We start from the raw sequence: 22,538 nt of genomic DNA, 5'->3' as shown, positions 1-22,538 counted from the left end.
TGGCCATATGATCAGATTTCAGATACTTGGCAATTGGTTCATATTTATGATGGTTGCAATGTCCTGTTGTGATTGATCATCTTTTGCAACCTTCTGACAAGCAAAGTCAATGGGGAAGGCAGATTCATTTAACAATCATGTTACTAACCTAATAACTGCAGTGATTCACTTAACAACTGTGGCAAGAAAGGTTGTAAAATGGAGCAAAATTCAATTAACAAATGTTTAATTTAGCAACATAAATTTTGGACTCAACTGTTGTTGTAAGTTGAGGACTGTCTGTATAGTAAAGTTGTTATTTATATACCTTGCCTACGTTATATATTTTACATGCAGCCCAAGGCAACTCCGTTAAATTAATTAAATTTAAATCTTACTATAATTTATAAACTTGTAGGGCAAAATGAAAACAATATTAATATAAGGAAAATTTTTAAAAAAGTATCTGCTATTGTCATTCTAAAATCAACTCTGAGGCTTAAGTAATTTATAATGCATCAAAAATGATATGTTTTATAAACATCACATAATATTTTGTTTCCATCAATGGACTCATAATCTTAAGACGACACTGAGCAAAGATCTGGATCAAATATGAAACGTTCTTTGTGATGAACATTCAAAACAAATGCTCACTTCAACTACTAATTTAAAAAAATTAAAAGATCGTATCAGGTCATTGAAGGCATCTTTTAACTCAAATACTGCATTGTCAAAGAAATGAAACCCTTCAACAGACTAAACAGTGATGAATTTTCACTGTTTTCAAAATAAGATCTTCCATATTTATAATATTCGATAGCAGCTTTTTATTGGTTATAAAACCTAAGCCCAAATACAAAATTAAGAACACATTTAGATGCCTCTGTTGAAGGAACAATTTACTCTGTTAACTGAGAGTTAAAAAAAACACAATGCAATTTTAACACTTCTGAAAACTTAAAAGTGCAGCAATATATTTTAGCTTGAATATAAAGACCCCATTTCATGGCATAAATGGAAGAAACTCACACATGGGGTTAAAGATCGTATTGCCCATTCCCACTACTGACATCTCCTATCAAAAGCGGCTTTGGAGGGTCTCCGGCCCCTCCAGCAACCACTTTCTGGGGAGTGTAGATGGAAGGAGAGGGGAAAGAACAAGTGAAAATAAAAACAGCAATTGTCTCAACACAGTTTCAAGTAACTTCTGCTCTTGTGCAGCAGGATAATTAAATCCAAGCCTTTATCCCTTTTTGAAAAATACAAAATGGTTGAATCTCTATCAAGAGCTGATAAGGTGATAATGAACTGAGAAAAAGGCAAGTTACTGTTCTAAATTGATTTTCCTATGTTTATAAGTTGATGCACTGAGTGCAAGAAATAAAATCATTATTCACAGTAGTGAAAAATCATCAGTCTTATTTTGAGTGAAGTATCTAAGACAAGATTATAGGCATAGAGGATACTGTTTACAAAGAGATTTGTTCACATTATTAACTGCATATCTGCTTTGAAATTCCCAAAATTGACAAAAATCTAATTTTGATTTTCTTTTTACTTAGTTTTCAGCAAAAACAGCACAATTTCAGGATTTTAGACTATAATGTTAATAGGATACAGTTACCAAATTAATTTAATGTCTGGGTAAAGAAAAAAGGCACAATGAATTTCAACTCAATTTTATGTGCACAGGAGTTGAAAAGTCTGAGCCACCTTAAAGAGAAATTGATTTTAAAATTTATAAAATCTATAAATAGAGGCCAAAACACTGTATTAAAACAGATTATCTAGCAAGTAAAAATCTTGCACTTTAAAACACATACTTGTATCCTTTGCGATACAAGATCACTCTTTAAAGTGGCTCTACCTTGGCAGATATAGTAAAAGAATGAACACCTGCAATGTCTTGCTTAATTGTGGAAAAACAGCTGATCAACAAACTTTCTTCATGGCATCTGTCTGTTATCTTCATCACAGTAAATACAACCCACATCCAATAACTACGTTACTTTTACGTTTTGTATCCCTTCACATCAAGGCATTGGGAGCAAAGTACATCCAGTGAACAACAGCAACAATATCAGTTTGTCTGATAGTTACACAGTTTAAATTTCATGTTTACCCACAGCAATCCTAAATCCTCTTTAGAGCCAGGATGGATAATTTCCCCATTACTTCCAAATTACCAGCTCAAGTAAATGTCTTCATTGTGAGCTGTACATGTATGCTTATGCTGAATAATTGCAGCTTCCACAAAGCCTCACACAACTAGTATGTATTTTAACTATATGAATAAGTTTATAGACTATTTTTTTCTATAACTCTTCCAAATACTCCAAAAAGAAGCTATTATGGTGCTTCTAAAATAGTTGCTAGTTTGTTGCCAACCACGTCATCGTAAGCACTGGTAAGTAAAAAAATAGTTTAAGACTAAATTACAGTAAACATGAAAGCTCCACAGTTTAAACCAATATAAATCAACATTATTCAGTTATCAATTTAAACCCAAAATATATTGACTACTGAAAGATGAAAGCAAGATTCTTGTCAACCAATGCTGATTTGGAATAGCTTTGTTACTTTAATGCTGGACTCTTGCTTTCAGCTTAAAAACAAAAGTTCAAGTCCATAATAGGTGGTAGCTCAGGTAAAATACCATGCACAGCATTTCATTATTTCAAAAAAAGCACGAACACACAGGCTGAAGAGTGGTCAAGTACAGCTTGCTGTTCTTAGAAATTAGGAATAATGGTCACCTTTTTATTAGTCCAAATACAATGTTCATTCTTCAAGCCCAAGCTTCTAAGGCAGTAATGAACACAATTACTGATATATGTAGTCTGTTTTTAAACCAATTAATTACCAAGTTTTTAAGAAGTTTTTTTAAATGTCAGTATCACCAATGAAAATAATTTGACTTGCTTTTCCTTTATTTATCTTCCACATTAAATATATGAAAATATGTTTGTAGAGGACAACAGTTGAGGCTCAAAAAAAATTAAAATAGAGTGGGCCTCTCAGAAGTCTTCCAAAATCATACTAAAGAGTCTTGATCCATAGCACGCTATTTCCATAGAAAGCTATTCTTGTGTGGGGAGTCAATGTGCCACCACGAAAAGGTATTCTTAAAACTGTAGACTGCAGTTATCAGCTTGTGGCCTCATGGGAAAAGGAAAAAAAATCAGGGGAAAGGTAGCAGAAACTGTTAAAAAAATTGAACAGTGTACGAGACCATGCATATGCATTTACAGTCCATGTGACAGGTACTTTTGGCAACTGCAAAATGACTGATATACAACTTGCTTTTAGAAGCATCAGACAAAGGGGCATGTGCTTGGAGCCTGTTTTTCCAATGGTAGATATCTGGTTGTGTATTTTACTGATGCAGGGTAGTCAAGCTGCATTGTCGTGAGCTTAAAAATTAAATTCTTTTGTTTGAAGATTGGCCGTTGGATCAAAATTGTAAGTACCTCCTTGTGTTGCTTCAGGAATGAGGCTGGGGTCCTCGTCAATCTGCAAAGAAAGTACAGCCTAGAGTAATTGTAATAATCTTCACTATACAAGTAGGAAAACATGCTGATCTAACATCTGGTCCAACTTCACTCAGATCTGGGCATTACAGTCAGTCTTCAAACATATTAAGTGTTGAAATGTTGCCATAGCGTTTGAAAAGCTACAATGACAATTTTCCCTTACGTTAAATAAGTAATTCTGCGAGATGTATGGAAGAAGAGGATAAAGTGAGAAATAAAAAAGACAAAACAAGCTCCATACGTTTCATTTTTTTTTTAAAAAAAAACACCCTATTTTCTATTGAAAATATTCTTGCCCTATAAACTAACAAGAAGGCTTGTTATAAAGACAAGAACTACCCTCTAGTAACAGGCATACACCATCCAGTAAGAAAGAGTTTTTCCAGCAACTCTCTGCACATGTCCAAGTTGATGTATCTGTTCCACAGTGTCATTCAGGCATTTTAAAGGCTCTTGAAAAACATGAGGAGGACAGGGATCTGACTTGCAAGTAGCAGTCATCTCACAATGACTGGGATTTGCAGTTCTCAGCCATATATTTTGCTTTTGTAGGTGGCCAGATTACTTCTGCACTGACTGACTAAGTGCCCTAGCTCAGCCCTAGATGCAGTATATGGAAAGTTAACGTATCTTCAATGGGAATAAAAGGACTTGATTTTGGCACAGAATATTATGCAAAACTTTTTATAATCATACTATTTTATAATATTCTGAAGTGTCAGAGATACTTACATCATCACCAGAAAAATACTGATCTATTATCTCAAATGCTAGTTTATAAATGTCTTCATTCTCATGTTGTTGCAGTGCCTCTATTTTTTCTAAACCTAGCAAAGGAAATGAAAATACAATTAGCTTTACAAATTACTATTTTCAATTCATGTGGTTTTGGCACATGCCCTAAGACAGTTTGAATATTTTGAATGCAAATATAGGTATCCATTGTATCTTGCTGCTTTGGTCAAATGATGAAATGCTTTGGTCACACTGCAGCACCACCCCTTTTGTGTATGCATATAAGCAACCTTGTAATACCTGTAACAAGTGAGTATGGCTCCTGGCATGACATTGCTTTTCTTATTTTGACCCCTACACACACACACACACACACAAATGCATGTATTTACACAGTAGTGAAATTCAACCTGGGCTGACCCTGATCTAAGAGTGTTTAAGATTGCCCCTCAAATGAATAAAATCCATTTTAAAAAGCAGTAGAAATGTGGAGTAATGCACTACTGAGCAAAGCTTTTATGGAAGAGGAGAAAAGTCATAGCCAAGGCAATGGTCCGATAAGAGCAATCCGAGTTCGAAGCAGGAATGGAATTTGAGAAAATATCTCAGACTGGCCTAGTTTTCTTTAGGGCTCACTGGATCAGTGTGTGCAAATAGTATGTGTGTACTTCAATGACCCACACATTTTCTTTGAGTCCAACTCTGTAACATTTTTACCTTTATTATTAGACAACCCATGACCTGTTAGGTAATTGTTAGAGATATTTCCTTACCTAAACAGAGAAACAGAATGATCACAGGTGGGCAAGAAAGCGGGAGTGTCTTCTGACTTCCTGCTGACTTCCCCATTGAGTTTCCTTGTGGGAAGCTGGCTGGGAACTTCCTTTCCCCTTTCCCCTCCTATCCACTTCATTCTTTATTATTTATTACATTTATATGCTGCCCATCTCACTATCCAACATGACTTTAAATGGTTCACAATCCCATAAAATCATAAATATAAAAGCTAACAATTAATTAAAGACTAAAAGCCAAGAGTGATTGGGGGGGGGGGGAGGTTTTCCACCAACCCACTACCTCCAACATATTGCACCCCATTAGGGCCCAGGGTGCATGGGATTGTACAGGAAGTACTGCATGGGGGAGCGGTGCTGATCAAGAACAGTGTGTGAGGTTGTGCAAGAGGCGCTACATAGGTTGGGAAAGCTACATAGGCTGGGGACCAGCAAGGTCAGGGAGCGCTTCCTCTCTTCCTTTCCTGCAGACAGGTGGAGTGGCTGTTGCAGAGTGGGGGCGGGAGTAAGAGATTGAGGTAAAATTTAAAAAACCTGTAAAAATGTGTAAAACCTGTAAAATTTTACAGAAACTCTAAAATTTGAAAATTATCATGGTTTGCTCAAAATGAAGGTTAGGTGACCATAGCAGCAGTGTAGCAGCTGCCAATCGCACTGTGGCAACCATAACTTTTTCAAATTTGATTCCCTTGGCAGTCCCGAGTCCTGGATTTTTGATGCATTCTGTAAGTTAGCTCATCTGACATACCTTGGTTCAAAACTGTTGCCCTGTGATGCACCTTTTTGCCCAGTTAAAGTCATGACACTGGCAGTTTTAATAGTATACAGATACAATCATGACTAGGCTATACTCTGCACAATACACAGCAACTTTGAAAAGATCACTTTTAAATGTAAATTCTTGGGATGTAAATTCTTGGGACAAAATGGGATCCTCTGAAATATTGTAGGCTTTGAACTCTGAGGGCTCTCTGAGGGCTACCTAGCATAAGCTTACCAAGATAAGCCAAAATTTCCATATCATGTTTTCACATACAGTACTTTCTCATAAATTGTCAATCCAGGAGTCTTTCAGAAAAGGTGAGATACTAGTCCAGTCATCACCAAGACTGATGCTGTATTCTAAACTGAGAAGTGAAACAGAACCAATAGACGAGGATCTGGTTTTTACAGTAACAATTATATCTAGAATCTTAAGTACCTGCAGAACATACAGAACAATGGAGAAATGTCAGACATGCTGACATTTGAGCAATCCCTGAAGGATTTTTATTCTATTTTAGAGGATCCAGTAATCAGAAAAAGTGATCTAACCATGACATGCAAATAAAAAAAAAGATTAAATTTAAAAAGTACATCTCTACTCTCCACTCACAATATTTTCATCAGAATAACAATATCAATTAAATATCACAATAAGTCAATTATGACAGATGTGAGACTGCCGCTAGATAGGGGGTCAAAGTTCATCTTACCAAATGAAACCTTACCTCCACTTTCTTCTATAATTTCTGCTATTGTGCTTGCCTCATCACCAGCCATTATTAGAATATTTTTTAGGCCATCCAGAACCACCTGCACTACTTGGGAATCTTTCACTGACAGCAAGTTACAGAATGGTGGGATTACATTCTGCTGTACAAGATATTCAACCTGAGCAATGCAAAAGATATTTACAATTATTTGTGGCATTAGATATAAATCATTCTAAAAAAAATCTGTATGAATTTCGTAAGATAGACAAACCTGATCTTTTCTACCACTTATCGTTAAATTACTAATTGCCCAAGCAGCTTCTTTCTGAGTGCCAAAGTCACCCTAAACAATATAAAAATGATTTGCATTAGCAACTTAACATCTTATGTTAGCTTAACAAAACATAAAAATAGGGAAATCTGGTATTTGACTGACCTTAGCCAATTGGTGAATTATCATAGGGATAAGTCCAGCATCAATTACAGCTTGAACCTGTTGCTGATTTCCTGCAGTAATATTGGATAGGAACCAAACAGCTTCCTACAATGAAAACAAAAGTTGCTTAAAATATTTGAAACTAACTTAGATGGACCAAAATATGTCATAGGCTGATCTTTGGAACTTGGATCACTTCCATCCAGGTATAGGGTCTTTCCTAGCTTTAACTTAGTTTACTGTGAACTAGAAAAAAAATGAAATACAAAATATTTCAGCAATATTCTGTGCTTTACATCTTTTTGCCTCACTGTATACTACTTAATTATAAAAACCTAGATAATGCCTCCTAGGACGTTAAAAGAGACAACTGAAATTTCTCAATTACCCTGTGGGATTGCTCATACCAATAGAGGTGAACCCACTGTATCTCTTTTACAAAGCTAAGTCCAAGAGACTACAATGAAGAAAGGCATCAAAAGCCACTGATAGCTAGGAGTAGTTTTGTTTCTTTTTCTTATGAGGATCAAGAGGATTTCATACCAAAAGAAAATTGAAATAGGTCTAACAATAATCCTGGGGATTCTGCTCAGTTAACACCTGTCCTACCATCTTATCAACAGGATATTCATAATTGGCTGAGACTCTATCTACACTCCAAAGATGCATTTTAAAGAGTTAATGTATGATGGTTTCTTCAAGGTTGTTAGGACTTTCCTCTTAAAAATAGGTATTAATCATTTGGATCCAGTAAATAAATCCACTCTTATTAGATGTTAATAATGAAGACCAAACTTATAATTTGTGAATATATAAATAGTACTTGTCTTGCTCAAGCTAAAAATAAAATGCAATCCTTACACAGTTAATTTTTTTACATAATACATACCACTATTTCTCTAATCAAAGTTAGAAATTGACTAGAAGCACAATATTGGACTACTCTAGGTGTGAAATCTTTGCACTTCTTTTAGCATTAGGGAAATAAATCATACCATTAAAATTTTAAAAAAATGAAACAAGATTAACAAAAAAAAATTGAGCACTAACCTTATTTATCTTCTCTTTAGGATGTGTCAAAAGATTTGGGAAATGGGAGAGGACATCACAATTGAGAACAACTTGTGTCTGTTCATCAGTACCCGTTACTATATTGCCAACTGCTCTTAGTGCTGCAGTCTTTAATTAAAGAAATGATACAATTAACATTCTCTGTACTTTAAAGGGTCTTATTTCATTCTTAAGAGCTAGTTCAAATGTGCTACATGCATACAGGTTGAACATACATTGGACTACAGAGATACTCAAAAATACATGCCCTTCCTCAAGCTCGCAAAGAACATTGACTGGCTCTATGCTCATATAAGAACTGCCCCTCTCTTTTTAAAATGTTAGTTTCGGATTTGTTAGTAATCATAATCAATGCCAAATTCAAATCATATGTACAATGTCAAATCAATACAAGAACAGATTGCTCAAGAAATATGCTATTAAAATACCTAATCTTAGGCTTTATGCCAATGAAAAATGTGGTATTTAATTTAAAAACATTCTATGTCCACACACAGGCATCTTACTGAATTGTGACAACCATTTTCATGGAAGCTACAATTATTGACTGAGCGCAGGCAGAAGTAATGGTGAAAGACACCTAGCAATATAATTAAAAAAGTAACAAATCCTACAATGAACTAGATAAGGCTCAAATTATTTTAGTGTACCACCACTAAGAAATACACGTTTGTATTTATATTTTTTGGTCCAATAAATTACAATTCTTAGAAGTTTCAGAAATACAGATTTAGGATTAAGAAGCTAATCTGGTACAAATTCAGAGAAGAAACTAACAAAGGAACTTGCGTTATGACAATTGAGTCCATCATTTATGTTGCTAAGTGAAACATTTGTTAAGTGAATTTTGCCCTATTTTGCAACTTTTCTTGCTACACTTGTTAAGTGAATCACTTTAATTGTTAAGTTAGGAAAATGGTTGTTAAGTGAATCTGGCTTCCCCATTGACTTTACTTGTCAGAAGATCTCAAAAGGGGATCATAACAGTGCAACCATCATAAATATGAACCAATTGTTAAGCGTCCCAGTGTAAATCACATAACCAGATGGATGCTGCAATGGTCATAAGTGTGAAAAATGGTCATGTCACGTTTTAGTGCCGTAACTTTGAACAGTCACTAAATGAACTGCTGTAAGTCGAAGAATACCTGTAATTTTATCACAGTGTAAATTCAGTCCATTGTACTCATTTTGCAACCTTAATGGCAGTCATTTTTGAATGTCTACTGTAATTTCTTTCAAAGCCTAAAGAGATTGGATATCTGCCATCTGTTTGTTTCAGTTGATAAATTTGCTAAACAAGCTTGCTCTGTGTAGGAATGGATAAAAAATTATAGCTCCCACAGCTTATTACAGTCATGTATATTTCTTTTCCCAATTACAGAAACCTTATTAAAATCTTAGCTAATTAATAACATTAATATGTGTTTCATATGTATTTTTAAAAATCTGCAATAAACCAAGAAATACTCATGAATGCAATCTTTCAGTTAATTTGTGTAGTTCTACAAACATCATGGTATTCAAGTGATTTTGTTTTGCCTTAGTATAAACATTACACTAAAATGCCTGCGCTTCTTTTGTTCAGAAATTGCAACTTTTGTGCTTCTTAGGGACCTGTTAAGCTCTCTATTCTGCTATTTCAGTATTCTTGATCAGACTATGAGAGACTCTAAAACTTAAACATTTATACAGTAAGAGTCTGAAACTTTTTTGAAGCTGATAGAAGCTACAGAAAGCACTTGAGGTATACAGCTGATAAAACTACTGCTACTTTTTTGAATCAAGAAAAAGGTACACAAGCAGAATAGGAAAATACTTAATATTATTGTTGTTATATCAATACACCCACTCCTCATTTAGTGATTGAATTCTGTTCCGACAATCAGGTCCTTAAGCAAAATAGTCTCTAACTGGACGAATGTGTGTGTGTGTGTGTGTGAGAGAGAGAGGGCGGGGGGATACATGTATGTATGTATGTATGTATGTATGTATGTATGTATGTATGTATATATGCAGGGAACAACAATAATTGCTGCTGTTTCATTCAGATGAAGTTTTCTCACATAACTACACCAGCTATGCTGGCTCCAGCATGCACTGTTTTCAGCACACAAAATTTGTTGTAAATGTATGGATTAGTCCCAAATGATTTTTTTAAAATTATTGTTTATTACCACCCTATTTGTGAATAGTTGCTAGTTGAGGTAGTTACTAAATAAGGAATGACTATAGTAATTTGCTAACAAGCTTTTGTGGACATAACTTTGTATCTTCTTTCATTTGGAACAACCATACAATTACTCAGTTTTGTACCAACACAATCCATAAATTATGTAATACGTAATCAGAAAACACTTATGCCTTAAGAAAATTATTTGTCTAAAAGATGGAGTATAACTTTAATAAGCATACATTAAACTGTTAAGTTTGAAAAAGTATATGTAAATCAGCATTAAATACTTTCTCAGCACCTGGCTGACCTTGATTTGGGCTCAGAAACTAAACAGGGTTAAACCTGATTAGCATTGGGATGAGAAACCACCAGGTCATCCCAGAGCAATACTGATTACCAGGAAGTAAAACTATCCTGGAAGAAGATTATTGCCATGAAACACTGCATGAATGTGTCTAAGGGACAGCAGAAATTGAGCTTAAGTCAAGAGCATATTTAGGGCATGTCAAATTTTTCAAATATTAGGGGTGGTCAAAGGTGCTGACATGCCTTGGGGATTATTAAGATATTTTGGTTACTTTAATATAATTTAGATCAGGGGTCTCAAACTCAGTTTACCTGGGGGCCGCTGGAGGCAGAGTCTGAGTGAGGCTGGGCCACATAAGGGATTCCACAAAAAACGTTGTTAAAAAAATATCCTCAAATGTCATCAACAGTTAATGATTTCTCCAATACATGAACTGTCCTGAACACATGAATGGAAGATTGAATGAAGATCATGAACAGTTCCTCAGAACATGGCTTCTCCAGCTTACTCCTTGCTGCCAGAGACTTGACAACGCTTCCTCTCACATATCTGAGCCACATTTGGCTTGAGAGAGGAGGCACTTGAGACCCTCAGTATGGCTTGAAGATGATCATCAGTAAGTCTGGACCTGTACTTGGACTTGTTAAAGTTCAGGGTGGAGAAGAAGCCACGATGAGGAACGGCGGGCGGGACTTCCTTCAGAGGTCCATTCCCCCTGCGGGCCGCACTAATATTATACTTTCATATCACAGTGGGGGCTACAGGATATCGTCCTGCGGGCCGCAATTGGCCTGCGGGCTGCGAGTTTGAGACCCCTGATTTAGATGTACTTGATAAGTAACTACACAAATATCATAATTTTTTAACATTTTGTTTGTTTCAATTGAAATGAAGCATGTTTATTGAGGAAGTCAATAAACATGCTTTATTTCAAGTGAAACAAACAAAATGTTTATAAAAAAGGAAGATGAGTGGTACGGTGGCCTAGTGGTGGAGCTCTCGCCTCACAATCAGGAGGCTGTGAGTTCGATCCTAGGTAGAGTCAGATATTTCTCTCTCTGGGCACGTTGAGTATGTATCTGTTGAATATAACTACGCATTGGTGACAGGAAGGGCATCCGGCCAGTAAACACTCAGCTCCATTCAGTTGCCCAGATTGCACCCTGCAAGCAATTAATGGGTTGTTAAAAGGAGATGATGATGATGATGTTTATTGAGGAAGTATATTCAAAACACTCTTCAATGTTTATTTAATATATTTGCCTTTAAATAAGTGGATTTAACATACAAATAAACAGAGATGTTATCCAATAAAGATGTCTAATTTTTTTGTCACTGACATAATAATATATTTTTGTAATGACATATCACATTGTACAATACTCCAAGCTTACCTGAACTTTTACTTCCTGATGGCTCAGCAAGGGGACTAAAAATGGTACTACACCTGAATCTATCACCATCTGTATTTGTTCATTCCCACCATCTGTGAGATAGGACAAAGCCCAAACAGTGTCCACAAGAATCTGTGCAAGAAGGACAGGTTATATATTAATGTAAGATGAGAATTAACTTCTGAATCAGATTTTCTATGCTCAAGAGCTTCACATTTAGTACAGATTTTATTTGTATTCTCTAAATTGCTTTCTATGATTTTCTTTGCTGTTTTTTCTATTCATCAAGGAATATTAAAAAATTCTATCCGAAATACCCCCAAAACATTTGAAGTGATGGCGATTTTACTAGCATTTAAATGAAATCAAGCAAAGAGAAAATATTTAGTCTATCCACTACAAATTTATTTTTCCTAATTTTGACCCCTACTTTTGCATGAAACCAAACTGTGCTAACAGCTCAGTAATCCCAAACACATGACTACAAGCTGAATTTCTGACTAATAAGTATTGTATGAACCGAACAAAAGCAATACAAAAAGCATCACCCACAGCAGGAATCAGTATGGTATGTTATTTTATGTACAAGTCATTTGACTACATCATAGCTTCTATCATTTAAGGACCACTTATAGATCACCAGCAACAGAAAATTAACATATAAATAGACTCACATGCATCCCTGCACATTGCCACTGATTTCTAGGTAAGTGTCTGCAGGTTGCAATATTTATGAAAAAGTAAACATGTTTGGCAAGTAATTTTTTACAGCAGCAATTAGGCAAAATGTAAGGAATACAGCTATTCGCTTAATAAATAGTAATCTCCAGGAGAAAGAATATTCCTTTAAGAGTTACTTACATTTATATCTGTATGGTATATTAGAACACACAAGGCTGGTAAAATCTGTTGAGAAAAAAGGATTACCAAGGGCAATTAATATTTGGAAAGCAAAAATACTATACACAGTCCTTGACCTACACCCACTCGTTTAGTGACCATTTGAAGTTACAACGGTACTGAAAAAAGAGACTTATGACCGTTTTTCACACTTACAATATTTGTAGCATCCTCTTGGTCATGTGACCAAAGTTCAGATGCTTGGCAACTGGCATGTATTTATGATAGTTGCAGTGTCCTGGGGTCATGTGATCGTCTTTTGTGACCTTCTGATAAGCAAAGTCAATGGGGAAGCCAGATTCACTTAACACCTGTGTTACAAACTTCACTTAACACCTGTGGCAATAAAAGTCATAAAATGGGGCAAAACTCACCTAACAAGTGTCTCGTTAAGCAATAGAAATTTTGGGTTCAATTGTGGCCATAAGTTGGAGACTATCTATATAATCTCCAAAGGCCAAGTTAGTGAGGTTATCTTACTTACTGTGGTTAAGGACATTTCTCAAATAATATAGAAAGTACACAGCAGTGGATTCAATTTTTAGAGGCACAGTTTTCACACTTCTATCTTAGGTCCAGACAGCTCTGGATTCAAAGCTTGAAAATTTCCTCAAGTAATTGCAGAAATTTCCCTGAATATGCCTTAGCAGTCAGTATTTCCTTCATTAACAAAATTAGTCTTGGAAGTCAGTTACATAAAATAGAAAACAAACCTAATGAATAACTAGTTATTGAAACAAGGCTCAGATGAATAGGCCTTAAGACAATGTATCATATATTATGGGGAAAGTGACTTGCAGTGCAGCTGGGCTGCAAAAGTACACAGTGGTAGTTCTTTATTTACCTCCTGAACTGTCTCCATAGGTGGTGGGGGATCCTTATTCCTGCAGAGATTTACAATGACCCATGTGACGTTCCGGAGAAAAGTGATGGGAATGGAGGGGTTGATGAAGGATAGAAGCGGTTTGACAACTCCCAGTGATATGACATAATCTCTACACTGAGGACCATCACCTATAGAAGTGAAAATTTAAAGAAAATTATATTCATAATGGCAAATTCTTGGAATGTATGCAGTGACATGTATGGGCACTGATGTTCTGTGACACAGATTCTATGTTTCTCCATTAGAAACTGCTCAGCAAAAATCTTATTGCACAATTTTGCATTTATTTATGACAAGTGAAGCTCAATTCTCCAAAACATGCTTTCTTCTGCTGCAGCAGTAGAAAACAAAAAATAAAACTTGGAGAAACATAGTATCATTAGGTAATGCCAATGTATAAGATTAGAGTTTAAAGCCTTCAATGCCTATGAATTTATTTTTTAAAATACTATTACTTACCAATAATATTCCCAAGGGCCCAAACAGCTTGTTCACAAACATTTTGATGCGGTGAATGGAGCAATCTTAAGAAGAGAGGTACTGCATCTGTAACAGAGGAATGCTTCAGTGAAATGTGATCTTCAAGACACATATTGCATTTTGGTACTTAACAGAAACAAAAATAACACAAAAGTAATACTGGTAGTTGAAATTCATCTAATGTTAACTGGGAACTAGATTCCATGCTATTTCAGGAGGAAAATGAGTGAATTTTTATAGTAAGATATAAGCTATTTTAACCATCCAGAAATAACTATTTGCTCTATAACACAAGAAATTATGCTTTGCAAAAAAAGAATTTATTTATTTATAGAGGATAGTTCCCAAACTCCTTTCCTTGAAATGGACCGAAGGATAATATAAACATTTGCAATCTTCTTGGAACAATAATTTCTAACTGACTATACACGTTTTCATTTTCTGTCACTACATGGGAATTGTGCATTTAAAATATTTCGGTTTCACCTAACGCAGGAGCTAATTTCAAGGTTGTGTGAACATTTATTCATATTTGTATTAACATTTTCTTGGTTGGGGTAATAGATAAAATCATTCATAATCAACATTTCTGCAAGGCAATGTCAACCTGAGCACTGAGATATGCCTTAATTCACAGGAATGGCCTCAAATAATAACTACCATTGTGACTACTGCCATGGTGGGAGTAGGATTCATTTTCCCAATCAAATCTAAACATTATGGGAGCAAATATAAAGAAACACAATAATTAAGATATAAAGATATAGGCAGGTTTCATAAATGATGGAGCTCTTTAACATAATCAGATCTGAAATTGTTTAAAACAGGCAGCAGCATCCCATTTTCCAAAGAAATAATAATGATTTCATGGACCCAATAAATGGTACCTCCCAGGAGGCCTTAACTAACCAAGACAATATGGATCAAAAACACAGATGGTTCAGTCCACAACTCCAAGGATTCTTTCCACCAGAACCAATAAACTACTCCCAGATAACTTAAATATATACAAGTTATACAGTATATGGCATGCAAAGTTTGCATACAGTATGTGCTACATATGCAGATGAAGAGGAAATTATATATGTTTATTATATTGCTAAAAGGTACTTCATCTGAATATTAAATATTTAAAACACTTACTAGACTGTACAACAGCTTGAGTCTGTAAAGAAGTGCCTGATGCTATGTTAGTCAAGGCCCAAGCAGCTTCAAACTGTAAGGAAGGACTGTTTATAAAAAGACAAAAATACAACATAGTAGCAATGACATCTACAAAATGCAACAAAGAGGTGCTTGGTTATTATGAAAGCATTAATTCATTTCTCTATAATTAAATTTTACTATTAAAAATTTACTATTAAAAATCAGGCAAAGCAGGCAGGTAGATTGAGTTGCTCACAGAATCACAGATTCACTTAGAGATCTATGATTCTGCCATCGGCTACCTGCACTGAATAATAGAAGCTTCAGTCCTAAGGAAGGTTCGGCTCTGCTTAAAAGCAGAGCCAAAGATCTAAAGATTAGCTAGAAAGCAAGAAATCCAACGGTTTCTTGCTTTCTAGCTAATCTAAATCTCCTGGAACAGCAGAACAGCTGATGGTCAGGAAAAAAAGGAAAAATAACAACTTAGCAGGCAAGTTTGCCAGGTGAGTGGGCGGAGAGGGTTCCTGCAGGCCATGTGGGTGGCGCAGCCTTGTGATCCCATGCAGCCTGGATTAATTGCTTTGGGGGTACTCTGCAGACCACCAAAATTTTCTCATGGACCACCAGTGGGCTGCCGACCACCAGTTGGCGACCACTGCTCTAGATACCACAGTATGTGGACAGGGCAGTATGGTGGGACCTAGGAGGAGGGCATTCTTGTTTATTAAATAAGTTAGAACATGATCATCTAGGCCCATAGTTGACATACTGGTTGTGAATGTTCAACCTGCCTTTCCCCTCTCCAAGAAAGGTAAATTGAATTCTCCAAGACTGAAAGATGTAAGAATGCCAAAACCAACCCTGCAAGAATGTCAAACAGTCTATCACAAACACGCAGTCTTGACAAAGGATTATACTGAGGAAAAAAAACAGTATTCCAAGAATATAAATCAAAGAGAAAAAGAAGCCAAAGGCACTTTTACCTACTAGAATTAGGACAGCCCTATTACATGAAACAAAAACTGACAAGAATAAAAAGAAAATACTGAGAAAAGAATACAGATATTTATAACTACATGTAGACTGTGCTGAAAGAGCACAATTTGTACAGAATTTGTAGAATGACTGTGTAATGTAACAAATAAAAACAACCATCATAATCTTTAAATGTATTAATGTTAAGATGTGTTTAAACAAGTGAAATAATATTATTACTAATACAGACAATTGTTCAAAATAAAAAATAAATTAGGAAGAGTAATGTTTTAGGATTCTTAACTACAATCCTTCAAGAAAAAAAACCCTTCAATTTATATTATAAACATTCAGAAAAAAGCACTACTTACTTGTCATCCCTTTCTAGACATTTAACCAATATTGGTAAAATTCCAGATTTTATTAAATCATCAATAGGAGGATTTCTATCACTTGATAATAATTTTCTGTGAAATTAAAACAAAGCTAATCAATAAAAATAAAATATGAGGAAAAGTTTAATAATGCTTTAAATCTTTCAAATAAAATAAATGCCTACCTTGCAGCCTGAACAGCACTCAGCTGGATAATAGGGTTATCACTAGTAGCATTCTATAGCAACAAACAGATTTCAAAAAATTAGATCAAGTATTAAACAAATCCAGCTGAAATTAATAATAATTGTTATCAACTTACCTGTAATATAGTTTCTAGTGTAACATTTTGCTTAAAAAAGAGAAAGAAATTGTTTAGTTCCAACTTTCATTAGAATTCAGTATTCTTAGAAAAATAACCAGCCCATGAATTTTAATGTTAATGTTTAATTTTAATGTTAATGTTTAATTTTAATGTTAATGTTTAATTTTAATGTTACCGGTATCTCAAGACCCCAGAATGAATGTTTCCATTTTCCTTATTAATCATATCAAAAATGAATGAAACATAAAAAGAAATAACGTCAATACAATGTAAGTATTAATGGCAATATAATCTAGACTCAGATATACAAAATGTGGCCTTGCTGATCATTCTGGATGACAACCACTATACGTTTTATGTGTCCAATTGTGAGAATTCAGAGGGTTGTCCAAAACATCTAGCAGGTATTTTGTCACTCTATTTCAATCTAAATTAACAAAATAAGAAATATAAGCTCAGTATATAACTTATGAAGGAAAAAAGGAGAAAGGAAATATTACCAATGTGGTCTTTAGTGAGTCTTCCACATATTTCTCCCCTTTCCTTTATAGGTTTCAAAAAGTGTTCTTTATTCTAGGAAGATTACAGCATCCTTCTCTCAGTGAGAGAAACTGGATTGAAGAGAATATTATTCATGATTGGCCAGCATGATAAACAATGTTATAATATTGTGAAATATAGTCAAAAGGGGATAAAATCTGGGAGTGGAAAATAGATAGTCCTTGATTTACTATCACAATTGAGACTTTTGCTTGCTAAGAGATGTGGTTTTTAAGCAAATTTCACATAACCAGAACCATTTTTTGACCATTTTTACCATGGTGATTTAAGCAAACTATAGTCATTAAGTGAATCACAGTCATTAAGCAAATTTGATTTCCCCATTGTTTTTGCCTGTCAGAAGCCAGTTGGGGAAAGTTACAAATTACAATCGTGACTGCAAGGAACTGCAACTATAAATACGAACTAGTTGGCAAGCACTCAAATCATAATCATGTGACTGTGGGGGTATAATGAATTAAACTTTATGAAGCACTGGACACCATGGAAAAGAGGCAGTGATTCATTTAATAGAATTAACTTGTTAATATAATTGTATGATTGATTGATTATATAATTGAAATAAGCAAAAGGAAATCCATCAAGACCAGTTTGAAAGAGTAAAGGAAGGACAATTAGAAATAGTGTTTCCATTAATTAAATAACTTACTGCTTTGAAGTCAGCATCAACATCTGAATCTTCTAAACTTTCTTCTTGGGGCACATTTCTTTTTTTTAACAGATGTTCATCTCTTTTGTTCTGTAATGAATGAATATTTTAATCCTTTTTAATGTTTATGTATTCTTCAAAGTAAATTTTAAATAAGCTTTGCATGCGTTAATATTAGTCATGAAAAGTTTTGTAGTTGATAAATCCTTTAAATACAAAGGATTATATATTTATATCTATGACTGAAAAGTTACCTATGTAAGTAATGTGAAATATATAAACAAGTATTGTGAATGGGTGCATTGATTGATTATGTGCCATCAAGGGTGATTTCAATTCTTAGCAACAACATAAAGAGATCTCCTCCATGACAATTTGTTCCTAATGTTGTCCTTGAGGTCTTTCAATGGTGTACCTATTCCCACTGTAGCTTAGACCAGGAGTCCCCAACCTCTGGGCCATGGTTCCTCAGTGGGCTGTGAGGTGTTTACAACTGGGCTGTGGAAACGGTAGGCGAGCATGCATACACATTTGTTAGTTTTCTTGACTGTCCACAATATTCTCAAGAGTCTTCTCCAAGACAAAAGTTCAAAGACTATTGACACAAGTTCAAAGTTCAATAGTTCAAAGACTATTGACACAAGACAAAAGTTCGAAGACTATTGACACAAAAGTGTCAATAGTCTTCCTAGCCTGCATTTTCAATGTCCATCTTTCACTTTAATTGAGTATAACATAGAATACCATTACTTGTACTTTTCTGATTTTTATAGGTAGAGTATAGAATGTACTTATATCTAATTTCCAAAGCCTTCATGGCTGCTTTATCAAGGGCTGGCTCGCAGCATATTTCTTGACAAATATTCTGGAGAAGAACTTATATTAGCAGATGCTTAAGATGTTACCTTCTGTGTACTTTCATACAAGCAGGTAGGAAAAATCTAGACAGTCTGGGATATTTTTTGAATTTAATACAATTCAGTACTCAATTAGTAGCTCTGAGTGGAGAGAGAAGAACTCAAAAAATTGCATTACATTACTGCAAGAGCTATAACTGAACAGAAAATGATGATCAAGTCCTACATTAATGTTATCAAAACTAATTCAGCAATATATTGGATGAAATGATGATAAAGCACATGTTTCAGTCCACATCTGGAGAAGCCATCACAAGTGTGTAAAAATGAAAAAGACAAGATTTTTCACTTTTGGTCACTGTAAAAGTTAATGACAGAAGGTAAAGATTCTCACTGTTTTATGTAAAAGTTGTTACTACTCAAAGTGATAAGAAATAAGGTTGTTGTTTACTCCTCTCTTTTGACCTTTGCTGACAAGCTAAAACAGGGGTTGCCAAATTTTGGACCTCAGGGACCATCAAACTCATAATGTTAAATCCACTAATATGAATTTTGACTGATGGTGGCTTGCTGACATTGGGAGGGGGGAGAGAGGGAGAGAATGTATGTATTTATATTGTGGGGCCACATTACTATAGTAACTATGCATGGCCACAACCAGCCTCAACCAGATCTAACTCTCTCTCTCTCTCTCTCACACACACACACACACAAACATACAGAGGCAGGTGTGGGATTCAAATTTCTTAACATGTGGGCATGGCCTAATTTGTAAGTGTGGCTTGGTAGTTATGTGACTGGTTGGGCATGACTTGTATGTAAATATCTTAAATACAGGCAGATTGAGTTGCTCACAGAATCACAGATTCATTCAGAGATCTATCTTTCTGCCATCAGCTACCTGAGCCTGCACTGAATAATAGAAGCTTCAGTCCTAAGGAAGGTTAGGCTCTGCTTAAAAGCAGAGCCGAAAATCTAAAGATTAGCTAGCAAGCAAGAACAGAGTAGAGTAGAGTAGAGTAGAGTAGAGTAGAGTAGAGAGTAGAGTAGAATAGAATAGAATAGAATAGAATAGAATAGAATAGAATAGAATAGAATAGAATAGAACAGAACTTTATTACGGTCTTAGACCAGCAATAGACATCACTATTAATATATATAAAAAATACTGACACATTATAATACATTAATAGTGGATAAAAACATATGTTAAGAAAATACATGTTCTCAAACAGTTAGGGGCACGCCCTAGTTTATATGAGTGGACAGCCAAAAAGTATGTGTGTAAATATCATTTTCCAAAGTTTGTTCTATCTCCAAAAATTGTCACAAACTGACAGCTATAATTCTGTAACCAATTTTTTTCTGGTAGACATTGCAGCAACATGGAATTTTGCCACTGCACGCGTAATAGCTGGGTTTGAATCCTGGAGGAGAAAATCAAATAAAAATTTTCTGTCCTCCTTGGCAATCTCTCTAGTTAGAGAATATACAATGACCTATAAATTCTGTATAACTCACAGTACAATAAAACATGTGAGTTATCTTCAACTTCTCCTTTACCACATATACATACCCGTTCTGCTATTGGTGTTTTCTTATACCTGCCCTGAAGCAGTGCTGATGGGAGAATATTAAATCTGGCTCTGAAGAATTCTATTCTTTGTTTTGGGAAGATCAGACCATTTAGATATCTTGCTGATTCCCATACTCCCTGTTTAATTCTGTCCCTGCTGTGGCGAGCCAACCCATTTAATTCTTCTTGGAACTCCATGTCCTTCATTCTATTGATTACTACTTGCTTTGCTTGGTCAAAGCCTAGGGACATTAAGAACACTGATGAGAGCCCATAAAAGCCCAGTTTGTGGTCTATTGCCTGTTTCCAGAGGGAGGGGTAGTTATCAGTCAGTACTAGAGAGGTCAGTCCTCTGGGAAGAAATGCATTTTTAACCAATGAATGATCATCATCTTCCAGGCCCTTACCTGAATTTGAGGCATGCCTGTCTCAATTCTTACCTGGACATTTGGAGTTCCTTTGGGTGCAGCTAAGATGGCTCACAGGAATTTGGTTTGTATAGGTTCTAGCAAGTCTTTTTTTGCAAGGATTTTTGTTTGTGCCCCATATAGAATTTTGTGCCCATGTTTTGGCCTCAAAAAGTTTTAAGGCTGCAGGTACTAACTGCCTTCCACCGGTGTAAAATTTTTTTTTCATTGCATTTGAGGACCTATAGGCTATTTGCAATGTGGGATCCAGGTGTGCCTTCCATGTCCCTCGTGAGTGGAAACCCACCCCAAGATATCTGAATGTCCTAACCTGTTCTGAACTATACCCTTCTATTTTCCAGGAGTGTTGTCTAGGTCTTTTAGCAAAAACTAAGACTTTTGATTTATCAAAGTTAAGCACCAGCTTATTCTGTTTACAAAATTCAAGTGTTGCCGTAATTGCTCTCTTCAGTCCTATTGGAGTTTGTGAAATTATAGCAGCATCGTCGGCATATAGGAGAATCGGAATTTTACATTGTGCTATGTTAGGAGGATGTAAATCAGGGTTCTGTAAGAGGTTGATCAGAGGGTTAATGTAGAAGTTAAAAAGGGAGGGGGATAGGATGCAACCCTGCCATACCCCTTTTTGTACCCTTATTGGGCCCGTTAAAGTCCCTTGAGGATTGCACCTCACTTTCAAGGTGGAATTAGCATACAATTTTTATATGAGGAAAAGGAGGCGTTTATCGATGGTAGTGCGTTTTAATTTCTCCCAGAGGGTGTTCCTGGATATTGAATCAAAGGTCTGCTTAAAATCAAGGAAGGTCACGAAAAGAGAGGATTTTTTTTTTGTTCATGTATTTTTGAACCAGATGGTGAAGTACCAAGATATGATTCACCATAGATCTTCCTTCTCTAAAACCAGCTTGCTCATCTTTGATTATCCCCCCGGAAATTAGCCAATCCTGAAGTTTATAGTTTAGGTGTTTGGCCTACAATTTACTAATAACACTCAGAAGGCTAATAGGTCTATAATTACCTGGGTCATTTCTATTACCTTTTTAATAAATTGGTATAATAATTGCTAATCCCCAATCTCTTGGCATACGGCCCGTTTTATCTATAAATGTAAACAGAGATGAGTAGAGCCCACCAAATCGCATTCTTTTTTATTATTTCTGGCAGGACGTTATCAGCACCTGGTGCCTTATTAGCCTTGAGGGTTCCGATTAACCGGGATATCTCTCCTGGTGTAACAGGGGGCCAGTAAGGAGTTTGGTCCAGACTAATTTGGCTCTCCTTAGTTACATAGTCAGGGTCTGTATATAGCTCTCTAAAATATTCTTCCCAGGCATGAATTGGTACCTGAGTAGTCGCCTTTTGTGAAACCATTAAGGATAGAAAGGTCCAAACGTAAAGTCATCTGTCTTACACATAAACCTGCCCAATTTGCTTTAGGGTCTTTAAACTGTCTGGAATGCAGGGGTTCTTCTGGTACA

At 35.4% G+C, this 22,538-nt stretch overlaps 1 protein-coding gene across 2 annotated transcripts in view; it reads right to left on the bottom strand.

Moving 5' to 3' along the window:
- Positions 1-785: 785 nt before the first annotated feature.
- The window catches only part of KPNA3 (karyopherin subunit alpha 3), a 38,970-nt gene continuing 17,217 nt past the window's right edge, over positions 786-22,538 (bottom strand). For both annotated transcript variants that reach the window (XM_087949235.1, XM_026679074.2), the window contains 15 exons: positions 18,200-18,289; positions 16,987-17,016; positions 16,850-16,902; positions 16,662-16,757; positions 15,313-15,398; positions 14,149-14,235; positions 13,648-13,817; positions 12,765-12,809; positions 11,904-12,035; positions 8,006-8,134; positions 6,956-7,060; positions 6,791-6,862; positions 6,535-6,697; positions 4,248-4,342; positions 786-3,495 (listed from right to left, as the gene is read on the bottom strand). In XM_087949235.1, the coding sequence (XP_087805361.1) occupies positions 3,397-3,495; positions 4,248-4,342; positions 6,535-6,697; positions 6,791-6,862; positions 6,956-7,060; positions 8,006-8,134; positions 11,904-12,035; positions 12,765-12,809; positions 13,648-13,817; positions 14,149-14,235; positions 15,313-15,398; positions 16,662-16,757; positions 16,850-16,902; positions 16,987-17,016; positions 18,200-18,289 (1,452 nt within the window). In that variant the 3' untranslated portion in view covers positions 786-3,396. The remainder of the gene's footprint in view (positions 3,496-4,247; positions 4,343-6,534; positions 6,698-6,790; positions 6,863-6,955; positions 7,061-8,005; positions 8,135-11,903; positions 12,036-12,764; positions 12,810-13,647; positions 13,818-14,148; positions 14,236-15,312; positions 15,399-16,661; positions 16,758-16,849; positions 16,903-16,986; positions 17,017-18,199; positions 18,290-22,538) is intronic.

Source organism: Notechis scutatus, chromosome 1 (genome assembly GCF_049901735.1).
Source record: "Notechis scutatus isolate UNSWTSFEM ecotype Mainland chromosome 1, rNotScu1.2, whole genome shotgun sequence".
NCBI classification, from domain to species: Eukaryota; Metazoa; Chordata; class Lepidosauria; order Squamata; family Elapidae; genus Notechis; species Notechis scutatus.
This window is presented reverse-complemented; position numbering and strand designations above follow the sequence as displayed.